Source organism: Equus przewalskii, chromosome 15, assembly GCF_037783145.1.
Source record: "Equus przewalskii isolate Varuska chromosome 15, EquPr2, whole genome shotgun sequence".
Classification (NCBI taxonomy): Eukaryota; Metazoa; Chordata; class Mammalia; order Perissodactyla; family Equidae; genus Equus; species Equus przewalskii.
The window spans coordinates 77,426,718-77,439,712 of NC_091845.1; the positions used below are offsets into that span (position 1 = coordinate 77,426,718).

A 12,995-nucleotide genomic window follows, 5' to 3' on the forward strand; every position below is an offset into this window, starting at 1 on the left:
TGTCCATTGACAGACGAGTGGATGAAGAGAATACAGTATACACATACAGCGGGCTATTATTCAGCCTCTAAAAGGAAGGAGATTCTGACACATGCTACAACACGATCAACCTTGACCACATTATGCAAAGTGAGATAAGTCCATCACAAAAGAACAAATACTGCGTGATTCCTTTACATGAGGCATGTAGAGTAATCAAAATCATGAAGACATAAATGAGAATGTAGGTGCCAGGAACCGGGGGGAGGGGAGAATGAGAGTTATTGTTTAATGAGGACAGAGTTTCAGCTTTGCAAGCTGAAAAGAGTCTGGAGATGGAAAGTGGTGAGGGTTGTACAACAATGTGAAGGTACTTAATGTCACTGAACTGTCACTTAAAAATGGTTAAAATGGTCAATTTTATGTTATGTGTATTTTACCACAATTAAAAAATAAATTTAAAAAAAGATATTTTAAGTATATAACCAGAATTTTTAGTTGTTTTTATTCAGAGAGTCAGTCAAGGTGCCCAGTCCATTCAAGCTGGAAATGGAAAGCAGTCTATGCATTTTAAGAGTGATCCTGAACAGTTCCTTAAAATGCAGCCCTCTTGGTTGTCAGGAGGCTGCTGAGGACTTCATGGTAGATGTCTGTGGTCTTGCCCCAGGGAGCGACACTGCAAACCACAGGTTGAAGTCTTTGGGACCTGGCCAAGAGCCTGTTTTGCACAGTCCAATGTTCACATAGACACTGACGTGCCACATTGCCTCCTCTGTCAGAAGGACAGCTTGAGAAATCCAATCCAGCATTCAAACTAGGCGTTCTCTCATTAAAGAGGCCACAGGCACCAGCTCTGTAGTTAAGGTTGCAAGTGCTTTTTAATTTTCAGCCAAGGTATAATTTGGAATCCTATCCCTGACCAACATGTCATTACCTCGAAAAACACTAAATCCTGCAAATGCCACCAAAGCCTCTTTTAGGCTTAAATTCTGAACGGAAGGAATCCTCAGGTCATGGTGAGTCTAATTGCTAAAAGGTGACCTTCATGATTTGTAGCTTTACATACTCTCTCCTGTCAATTAGGAAGGGATTTAACCATGACTGGGATCCCTTGCTACCACAAGAAATGACCTTGCCACAGACCCCTCCATTCAGAGAACTTGAGATGGCGCCAGATGCTCATGTGTTGCCACCAGTCCAGCTGCTTCAACATGAGAAGCACCTCGTTGCTGCATTTGCACAGTCCAGTTCTGAGCAGACCTCTAAATCCTAATAATGACTATCACTAGGAATATAAATTATTTATGAGGTCATTTGACTATTACAATTTTTATCTAATTATGGGAAGATTGGTATAGCAACACTTCTCCACTGAAAAGAACACAACCACAGGAGGATAAATTTGTTGGTTAGAATGTCAACATCTGGGGGATTGCTGGGAAGATGGTGGTATAGGAGGGCTCTGAACTCACCTCCTCCCATGGACACAACAAATTTACAACTACCCTTGGAACAATTACCCCTGAGAACTGGAAACTGAACCCCAACAACAAGGGACAGTGCTGACTGAGGTGGAAGAGGCAGAAATACCTTTCTGGAGAGGGAAAAAGCCACGTTCTAGCTCCAGAACTTCACAGCTGGGAGAAATCTTAAGCCATATAGGGGATCAGCCCCACATTCCAATGCCTGAAACAATTGTGTGTGGCCACACCTGGGGCCAGCCCTACCCAGCTGCACTCCTGAGAGAGCTGATAACAGACTTCCAGGCCAGAGCCCTACAGCAATTGTAAGCCCCTGAGCCTAGCAACCAGCCACAGTGGCACCTACTCACTTAACAGAAAAATGGCAGCAAGAATGTGCTATTGGACCTTGTAGAAACCTGTGCTGGGGCTCCCCATGCCTGATAAAGTGGCTGAAAGGACCATAGCAGCCACTCACAGCTGAGCCTTACCACCGGCCAGCCAGGGAGACAGCCTAGCCTCCTCGTGCACCTGCAGTAAGAGCAACCCTGCCACAACAGAAGGACACATGTATCCCACACAGGAAACACTCCTGCAACATTTGGAACTAATGATGAGAGGGAAGCCCATTGCTGGGCTTCATGAGGCATCTCTTACACAAGTCCACTTCTCCAAGATTGCGAGACATAGCTGATCTACCTAAAACATAGAGATAAGCTCAGAGAAATAGGCAAAATGAGGAGACAAAGGAATATGTTTCAGATAAAGGAACAAGACAAATCCTCAGAAAAAGAACTAAACAAAACAGAGATAAACAATCTACCTGATAAAGAATACAAACTAATAATCATAAGGATGCTCACTGATCTTGGGAGAAGAATAGATAAATACAGTGAGAACTTCAACAAAGAATTGGAAAATATAAAAAGAACCAACTAGAACTGAAGAATACAATAATGGAAATGGAAAATTAACCAGAGAGAATCAATAGCAGAGTAGATGATACAGAAGAACAGATCAGTCAGCTGGACAAAATATTAGAGGAGATCATCCAAGCTGAACAGATAAAAGAAAAAAAAAGAATTAAAAAGAACAAGGACTGTCTAAGAGACCTCTAGGATGACACCAAGCACACTAACATCCGTATTATAGGTGTCCCAGAAGAAGAAGAGAGAGACAAAGGGGCAGAAAATCTATTTGAAGAAATAATAGCTGAAAACTTTCCTAAGCTAAGGAAGGAAACAGATATCCAGGTACAGGAAGCACAGAGAGCACCAAAGAAGATAAACTCAAAGATGCCCACACCAAGATACATTATAATCAAAATGTCAAGAACTAAAGACAAAGAGAGAATCCTAAAAGCTGCAAGAGAAAGGCAACAAGTTACATACAGAGGAAACCCCATAAGGCTATCAGCTGACTTCTCAGCAGAAACCTTACAGGCTAGAAGGGAGTAGCATGACATATTTGAAGTGCTGAAAGGAAAACACCTACAGCCAAGAATACTCTACCTGGCAAGATTATCATTCAGAATGAAAGGAGAGATAAAGAGTTTTCCAGACAAGCACAAACTAAAGGAGTTTATCACCAATAAACCAGCCTTACAAGAAATGGTAAAGGGGCTTGTTTAAGTGGAAAAGAAAAGACCACAAATAGGAATAAGAAAATTATCCAAAAAGTAATAATAAAATCACTGGTAAAGGCAAATATACAGTAAAGGTAGCAGACCAACCACCTATAAAGCTAATATGAAGGTCAAAAGACAAAAGTACTAAAATTATCTATTTCTAACATAAGAGGTTAATGAATACACACACACAAAAAAGAGATGTCAAAAACATAAACATAAAATATGGGGCTGGACTTGTGGCGTAATGGTTAAGTTTGCACACTCCGCTTCAGCAGCCCAGAGTTCACTGGTTCAGATCCTGGGCACGGACCTACACACCACTCATCAAGCCAAGCCCACACAGAAGAACTAAAAGGATTTACAACTAGGATATACCACTATATACTAGGGCTTTGGGGAGGGAAAAAAAAAGAGGAAGATTAGCAACAGATGTTAGCTCAGGGCCAATCTTCCTCACTAAAAAAAAATGAGCATACCTTTAAAAAAAATCAGGGGCTAGGCTGGTGGTGCAGCAGTTAAGTTTGCACATTCCACTTTGGCAGCCCAGGGTTTGCCAGTTCAGACCCCAGGCATGGACCTATGCACCACTTATGCAGCCATGCTGTGGCAGGAGTCCCACATAAAAAGTGGAGGGAGATGAGCAGAGATGTTAGCTCAGGGCCAGTCTTCCTCAGCAAAAAGAGGAGGATTGGTCACAGATGTTAGCTCAGGGCTAATCTTCCTCAAAAGAAAAAAATCATCTCAAAGAGCTCTTGCTCCATTAGGAATAAAAATAAGTAAATAAGAAGCTCATAGTGTAAAAAAAAAAATAAAGAAAATAAAATATAGGAAGAGGGGAGTAAAAGAGTAGAGCTATTAGCAAGAGGTCAAACTTAAGAAACCATAAACTTAATATAGATTGCTGTTTATTTAGGTTATTATATATGAACCTCATGGAATCACAAACCAGAAACTTATAATAAATACACAAAAAAATTAAGAGAAAGGAACCCAAATATAATGCTAAAGAAAGCCATCAAGCCAGAAGGGAAGAGAGCAAGAGAAGAGGAAAGGAACAGAGAAGAACTACGAAAGCACCCAGAAAAAAAGTAACAAAATGGCGATAAGTACATACTTATCAATAGCTACTTTAAATGTCAATGGATTAAATGCTCCAATCAAAATACATAGGGTGGCTGACTGGATTAAAAAACAAGACCCATATACATATATATACTGCATCCAAGAGACACACTTCAGACACACTTCAGACACCTAAAGACACTCACAAACGGAAAGTGAAGAGATGGCAAAAGACACTCCGTGCAAATTGCAATGAAAAGAAAGCTGGGGTAGCAATACTTACATTAGACAAAATAGACTTTAAAACAAAAACTGTAACAAGAGACAAGGAAGGTCACTATATAATGATAAAGGGAACAATTCAACAAGAGGATATAACACTTGTAAATATCTATGCAGCCAACATAGGTACACCTAGATATGTAAAGCAATTGTTAGCAGACATAAAAGAAGAAATAGACAGTAACACAATAATAGTAGGAGACGTTAACGCTGCACTCACACCAATGGATAGATCATACAAACAGAAGATCAATAAGGAAACATTGGCTTTACATGACACATTAGACCAGATGGACTTAGAAGATATATACAGAACATTCCATCCAAAACCCACAGAATACACATTCTTTTCGAATGCACATAGAACATTCTCCAAAATAGATCACATATTAGACCACAGAACAAGTCTCAATAAATTTAAGAAGATTGTAATAATACCAAGCATCTTTTCTGAACACAACAGTATGAAACTAGAAATAAACTATAGGAATAAAACTGGAAAAGCCACAAATATGAAGAGATTAAACAAAATGTTACTGTTAGGTCAATGAGGAAATCAAAGGAGAAATCAAAAAATACCTGGAGACAAATGAAAATGAAAATACAACATACCAAAATTTATGGGATACAGCAAAAACAATTCTAAGAGGAAAGTTTATAGCAACATAGGCCTACTTCAACAAAAAAGAAAAATCTCAAATGAACAATCTAACAGTGCACCTAAAGGAACTAGAAAAAAGGAAGAATAAAGGAAGCCCCAAATCAGTAGAAGGAAGGAAATAATAAAATCAGAGCAGAAATAAATAAAATAGAGACCAAAAAAATAATAGAAAAACAATCAGTGACACTAAGAGCTGGTTCTTTGAAAAGATAAATAAAATTGACAAACCTTTAGCTAGACTCACCAAGAAAAAAAGAGAGAAGTCAGAAACGAAAGAGGAGAAATTACAATGGACACCTCAGAAATACAAAAGATTATAAGAGAATACTATGAAAAGCTATACACCAACAAATTGGATAATCTAGAAGAAATGGATAAATTCTTAGAATCATACAACCTTCCAAAACTGAATCAATAAGAAATAGAGAATTTGAATAGACCAATCACGAGTAAGGAGATCAAAACAGTAATCAAAAACCTCCCCAAAAATAAAAGTCCAGGACCAGACGGCTTCCCTGGTGAATTCTACCAAACATTCAAAGAAGATGTAATACCTTTCCTTCTCAAACTCTTCCAAAAAATTGAAGAGGCGTGGAAGCATCCTAACTCATTCTATGAGGCCAACATTACCCTGATATCAAAACCAGAGAAAGACAACACAAAAAAAAGAAAGTTATAGGCTGATATCACTGATGAACATCTATGCAAAAATCCTCAACAAAATACTAGCAAATCAAATACAATAATACGTCAAAAAAATCACGCACCATGATCAAGTGGGATTTATTCCAAGGATGCAGGGATGGTTCAACATCTGCAAATCAATCAACATGATTCACCACGTTAACAAAATGAAGAATAAAAATCACGTGATCATCTCAATAGATGCAGAGAAAGCATTTGACAAGATACAGCATCCATTATGATAAAAACTCTGAATAAAATGGGTATAGAAGGAAAGTACCTCAACAAAGTAAAGGCCATATATGACAAAACCACAGCTAATATCATACTCAATGGAGAAAAACTGAAAGCCATCCCTTTAAGAACAAGAACCAGACAAGGATGCCCACTTTCACCACTCTTACTTCACATAGTATTGGAAGTCCTAGCCAGAGCAATCAGGCAAGAAAAAGAAATAAAAGGAATCCAAATTGGAAAGTAAGAAGTGAAACTGTCACTATTTGCAGATGACATCATTTTACATATAGAAAACTCTAAAGAATCAACCAAAAAAACTCTTAGAAATAATAAATGAGTACAGTAAAGTTGCAGGATACAAAATCAACATACAAAAATCAGTTGTGTTTCTATACACTAACAATGAAGTAGCAGAAAGAGAGATTAAGAATACAATCCCGTTTATGACTATAACAAAAAGAATAAAATACCTGGGAATAAATTTAACCAAAGAGGTGAAAGACCTGTAGCCTGAAAACTATAAAACATTGATGAAAGAAATTGAAGAAGACACAAAGAAATGGAAAAACATTCCATGCTCTTGGATTGGAAGAATTAATATAGTTAAAATGTCCATACTTCCTAAAGCAATCTACAGATTCAATGCAATCCCTATCAAAGTTCAAACAACATTTTTCACAGAAATAGAAGAAAGAATCCTAAAATTTATATGGAACAACAGAAGATGCCAAATAGCCAAAGGATTCCTGAGAAAAAAAATACCAAAGCTGGAGCTATCACACTCCCTGATTTCAAAATGTACCACAAAGCCATAGTAGCCAAAACAGCATGGTTCTGGCACAAAAACAGACACACAGATCAATGAAGCAGAATCAAGAGCCCAGAAATGAAGCAACGTGTCTACGGACAGCTAATTTTTGACAAGGGAGCCAAGAACATACAATGGAGAAAGGAGAGTCTCTTCAATAAATGGTGTTGGGGAAACTGGACAGCCATGTGCAAAAGAATGAAAGTAGACCATTGTCTTCCACCATACACAAAAATTAACTCAAAATGGATTAAAGATTTGAATGTAAGACTGGAAACCATAAAATTTCTAGAAGAAAACAGGCAATATGCTCTTCAACATCAGTCTTAGCAGCATATTTTCAAATACCATGTCTGACCAGGTAAGGGAAGCAAAAGAAAAAATAAACAAATAGGACTACAGCAAACTAGAAATCTTCTGCATAGCAAAGGAAACCATTAACAAAACCAAAAGACAACCTAACAATTGAGAGAATATATTTGCAAACCATATGTCTGATAAGGGGTTAATATCCAAAATATATGAAGAACTCATACATCTCAACAACAACAACAAAAACAACCCAATTGAAAAATGGGCAAAAGATCTGAACAGACATCTTTCCAAAAAAGATATACAGGCTGCCAACAGGCAAACGAAAAGATACTCAACATCACTAATTACTAGAAAAATGCAAATCAAAACTACAATGAGGTATCACCTCACTCCTGTCATAATGGGTGTAGTTAACAAGACAAGAAATAACAAGTGTTGGAAAGGATGTGGAGAAAAGGGAACTCTCATACACTGCTGGTGGGAATGCAAACTGGTGCAGCCACTGTGGAAAACGTTATAGAGATTGCTCAAAAAATTAAGAATAGAACTACTGTGTGATCCAGCTATTCCACTACTGGGTATTTATCCAAAAACCATGAAAACACGAATGCATAAAGATAGATTCACCCCTATGTTCATTGCAGCATTATTCACAATAGCCAAGACTTGGAAACAACCTAAGTGCCCATCAAGGGACAGATGGATAAAGAAGATGTGGTATGTATACACAATGGAATACTATTCAGCCATAAAAAAGACAAAATCTTGCCATTTGCAGCAACATGAATGGACCTTGAGGGTATTATACTAAGTGAAATAAGTCAAACAGAGAAAGTAAAATATCATATGATCTCACTTGTAAATAGAAGTTAAAAACAACAACAACAACAAACAGATAGACACAGAGATTAGATTAGCGGACACTAGAGGGGAAAGGGGGAGGCAGGAGAGCGAAAGGGGTAACTGGGCACATACATGTGATGATGAATGATAGTTAGTCTCTGGGTGGTGAACATGATGTAGTCAACACAGAAATCAAAATATAATGATGCACACATGAAATTTATATAATACTATAAACCAATGTTACCTCAATAAAGTAATTAATTAATTAAATTTTAAAAAAGAATAGTGACATCTGTATTAGTTGCTCAGGCTGCAGTGACAAAGTGCCACAGAATGAGTGGCTTAAACAGCAGAAATTTATTTTCTCGCAGTTCTGGAGGCTGGAGGTCTGAGATCAAGACGCCGGCAGCGTTGGTTTCTACTGAGTCCCCTCTCCTTGACTTGTAGATGGCCGTCTTCTCCCTGTGTCTTCACATCGTCTTCCTTCTGTACACATCTGTGTCCAAATGTCCTTTTCTTATAAGGACAGCAGTTACACTGGAGTGGAGCCCACCCTAATGACCTCATTTTAGCTTAATTTCTTCTTTAAAGGCCCTATCTCCAAATACAGTCCCATCCTGAGGTGCTGGGGTTCGGACTTGAACATGGGAATTTGGAGGGACACAATTCAGCCCGTGATAACATCTAAAAAGATGTGCTCCAATGTCTTATCTCATCGTAAAGCTTGGTGTTTCCCATATAATTCCTCAATGAGTCTTCATTCTAAGGGGAAATTATGTTATTTTCATCTGACTTTCTCCTTGGGTAATTAGAAAGTTATCTTAGAGCCAAAAATATTAAGGTAATTAACACAATTGACTTTTAAGCAATATTAAAACACAGAACATTCTTGTCTTCATTGTGTAGGAACTTTTTACCTTGCATTCTTAGGCTTTGCTTCTGGAGTTGAAGGGGCGCAGCACCTGCCCGTTTACCACCCTAGAGCTCGTTGATTGCAAGATGGATCCGTGGTCTCTCGGGAGACTTGGGGAGGCTCTGCAGTTCAGCAGTTTGCACTCTCTTGTCCTGGATTACTGCAAGTAAGGCTGGAATGTGAATCCTGCAGGGCTGTTAACTTCCGTCAGCTGGAGGAGGCAGAGACAGGGGAGGGCAATGTCCTGGTTCCTTGTGCCTCATCAAGTCACTGCTGAAAAGGGAATTCTAGTGCATCCTTAGAGTTAATGTTCCTGAGTAAATGTTGGGGTTCTCAAAAAGGGTCTCTATTCATTCATTTATTCTTTCAACAAATATTTGTTGAAGGCCAATTTGTGCGAGACACTGTGATCATTGCTAAGGAAGATACAGATATATATAAGGCAATGCCGCTGACCAAGGGAGTCCGGGGGATAGTAGAGGAGAAGACATGCTCCTGACTATGTATAATGCAAAGTAGAAAGCCTGAATATCACAGAAGATGTCCATATACATTTTAGTGGTAGTTTGGATAACGGAAAGCACAATTCCTGAGGTGATGGGTCAATATCCACCAGGAGAGGATGTGGGAGGAAAGGTGATGCTAGGGAAGAGCCAAGTGAGTCCTTTAGAGGGCGGGGACACCACCATGTCAGGGCAGGGTGAGAGGGTACTGATGATAATAATACCAGCTAATGGTTATTGAGTGCTTACTGTGTGCCAAGCACAGTACATGGATTATCTCATTTATTCTCCCAAAAAGAGATAGATATGTACCGTGACATATAGATGTATGATAGATATGTACCATTTCTACCCTTAGACTATGGATGAGAAAAGACTCGGGGGATTAATTGGCTTATTCAAGGCCATTCAGCTCTTAGGGATGGAACCTAGAAGTGAATCAGAGCCCACCTCTGATCCATGACACTAGATTACTGGGGTCTATAATTTACCATCCATGGACAATTTCAAACTGCTTGTGTGATCTGGGTAAGTCATGCAGCCGCTCTGATCTATAATGAGATGATCTCCTCCACTTCACTAGTCTATGCTTCTGTGACGATCCCCATGTAGCCAGGTGGTACCCTGTACTCAAAAGGCCAGTGAGCTGTGAGGTGACAGAGATGATTCAAGCCTGAGAAGTGGCACCACAGAGACTCAAAGTCCCTCCCGAGGAACAAGGGTCTTATTAGGGCTCTGGTTGTGACACTGGACGAGTCTGTCAGCAAAAGCTGGGGAGAGGGAGTTCTCTGTGGAGGTTCTCTAGGTTTCTAAAATGCTGAGAGGAGCCTTAGGCAAGGTCTCCTAATGCAAGGCAGCAGCCGCCAGTCCTCAGGAAACTTGCCGGCTTCCCGCACTGCACAGGGCAGAACCAGCCCCACTGCTCTGAGAACCCTCAAGACCCCAGCCCTTGGGCTGGACCCAGAGACCTGCCCTAGTGGAAAGAGAAAGAAAGAAAGAAAGAATTGCCACCTTCAGGAAACAGCTTGTTTTAATTGTCAGTTGAAATCCCGCTGCTGCTAAGACACCCAGAGTTGTCAGGGCTGGGTAGCTGGGAATCACACCCGAGACGTCAACACTAGTGAAATCGCAGGGTCCCGGTCCCCGGGGATGGAGTTCTTTCCCCACTGTCTTCCCAGATAGGCTGTGAAGGCAGCATGTGCTTTTTTCTCAGGCACCGCTACATTCCCACAATCAGTGCGGTAGCTGGCCCTCAATAATTACTTGTTAAGTGAATTAATAGATTTTAAAAGTTATTTCTGTTAATACTACTCACCTCATTTTAAAGTTCAAGCCTTGATGTTCCACATTCCCTGAAGATGTCCTCTTACCTCCCCCATGCTCAGTTCCCTCACCTAATACCTTCCCGGAGGCTGTGGCTGGCATCAATGAGCCGATGCTTGTGGTTCCACTTTGCAAACTCTAAGGGCTGTGCCATGCAAGGCGAGAAGCAGCACCAGCCTTGAAAGGAGGGTGGGAGGTTGAACTTTCCTGAGCCTGCTTTGGACACACTTTAATGGGCCCCTCCTCGCAGAGACCTCCCAGGCTCCTTCGTCCCTGCCAGCCAGTTCACCTGTCTTCAGGAGTCAGAGCTTGCTCTCCGTCCGCTCCCTCGAATGGGCGCTTCAACCTGCCCTCTGCTCTCTTTGCCCAGGAGGCAGACTCCGGGTGCCCCTTCCTCCACACGCAGGCTGCCCCCAACAGCCCACCCAGCCCACCCCCACAGCCTGCCCCGGCCCAGGCAGCCCACGCTGGTGATCAGCAGATGTGCCTCCACCTGCCCTGCAGAGGGCTTTCAAATCAGTAAGCCAGTGGGTGACACAGCTTTTAAAAGTCACTAATTTGTGCCTGTCCTTTCTTTTTAGCTTTGGAATTGAAGAAATTGAGCGTATTTTCTCAGGCCTGGAGAACAACCAAAGGCTCCAAGGCCTCAGCCTGCGTTACTGTGGTCTGGGGCCACGGAGCGGGCCGGCGCTGGGCTCGGTCGTAAGCCAGAGTGCTGTCCGGTGAGACGCGTCCCCCTTCCCACCCCCTCCCATCTTGGCACTGCTCTGTCTTGAGTTGTATCACAGCTTGTTTACAGAGCCTACTAGCTATGAGTTCCCCTGACTTTTCATTATGATTTTAATCATCTTTTTCTCCCTTCTAATTACTTTTGGTTTCTTTTTCTTATTATAAGAGAAAGATCCTTTACTTACTTTTGAAAATCAAGGGTGGCAGGCCAAATACATGTTTTTGGCCAGATGACATGGTCACAAGGTGTATTTTTTTTGTGACATAGTCTGTTTATTATGATTATTTATTATTTTATAACTAGATCTATTATTTTATGAGATGACCTCAAATCCAAATTTGAGGAAGTGGAAATAACACCAAATGAACAGTGTGTTTCACCCCCTTCCCCAGTGAGCTGCACCTCGACGGCAATTACTTGCAATGTTCTGGAGCTCTGGCTCTGCTCAGACCCCTAGCAGAGTATGCAGAGATGCAGGGCAAAGGCTGGCCCACCACATCCTCACCAGACGCCAGGAATCCCCCTCAGCTGCTCGGAGGTAAGCACTGGAGAATTTGGCCTTAAAGTCCTTTTGGGGCCACCCAAAAGAGGAAAACTTTGGTTTGGGATTAAAATTACCTTCCCAGTGGTCAACGGAGACTCTTCTTCCTGAGTATGTGTGGGAGCAGAATGACGGTCCCCAAAGATGAGTTTGTCCTGTTCTTCAGAACCTGTGACTATGTTACTTCACATGGCAAAAGGGACCTTATAGTCCTTTTAAATTAAATCAAGTGATTAAATTAAAGACCTTGAAATGGAGAGATTAGCCTGGATCATCCAGGTGCGTCCAGTGTAATCACAAGGATCTCTATAAAAGGGAGGCAAGGGGGTCAGAGTCAGAGAGAAGGAGATGTGACAGTAGAAGGAGAGGTCGGAGTGATGTGAGGAAGAGGCCGTGAGCCTCTAGTAGCTGGAAAGGACAAGGAATCTAATTCTCCAGAGTCTCAGGAGGAACCCAGCGCTGCCAATGCCTTAACTTTTGCCTGTAATGCCCGTTTCAAAGTCCTGACCTCCAGAACTGTAAGGCAATAAATTCGTATTGTTTAAGCCACTAAGTTTGTAGTCATTTGTTACAGCAGCAAAAAGAAACAAGTATAGCATGTTAATTGGAACTCTTCCAGTTAAAAGTGAAAGCAGCCCAAACAGAATTAAAGAAAAATTGGGGTTTATTGGCCCAAGTAACTGGGACGTCCACAGGTGGGGCTGTCTTCAGAGATGGCTGAAGTCAGGGGCTCAAATCACGTCAGCAGGAGACCCTGAGTTTGCTGCTCTTGACTCTTCTTCCCCTCCAAGGGTTGGCCTTCTCTTCCAGAGCAGCCAATCTTCCTCCAAGCAGGAAACAGCACTTGACATGTCTGCCAGCAGTCCCAGGGCTGTATCATCATGACTTGTAATCAGTCAGAAAGGGTGAGTCTCCTTCTTCCAGTGGCTGTGGGTCGAATCCCATAGGAAGGCCCTAACTGGCCCTTCTTGGGTCACACACTACCTCTTGGACCAGCCCTATGGCCCAGGTCATGGTAAAC

General features: G+C 41.3%; 1 protein-coding gene across 1 annotated transcript in view; it reads left to right on the plus strand.

Moving 5' to 3' along the window:
- Window positions 1–12,995, plus strand: part of LOC103557110 (uncharacterized) — a 61,278-nt gene that overhangs the window by 17,984 nt on the left and 30,299 nt on the right. Inside the window, exons 7-9 of the mRNA XM_070577740.1 lie at window positions 8,895–9,043; window positions 11,285–11,425; window positions 11,826–11,971. Coding sequence (XP_070433841.1) covers window positions 8,895–9,043; window positions 11,285–11,425; window positions 11,826–11,971 — 436 coding nt within the window. The remainder of the gene's footprint in view (window positions 1–8,894; window positions 9,044–11,284; window positions 11,426–11,825; window positions 11,972–12,995) is intronic.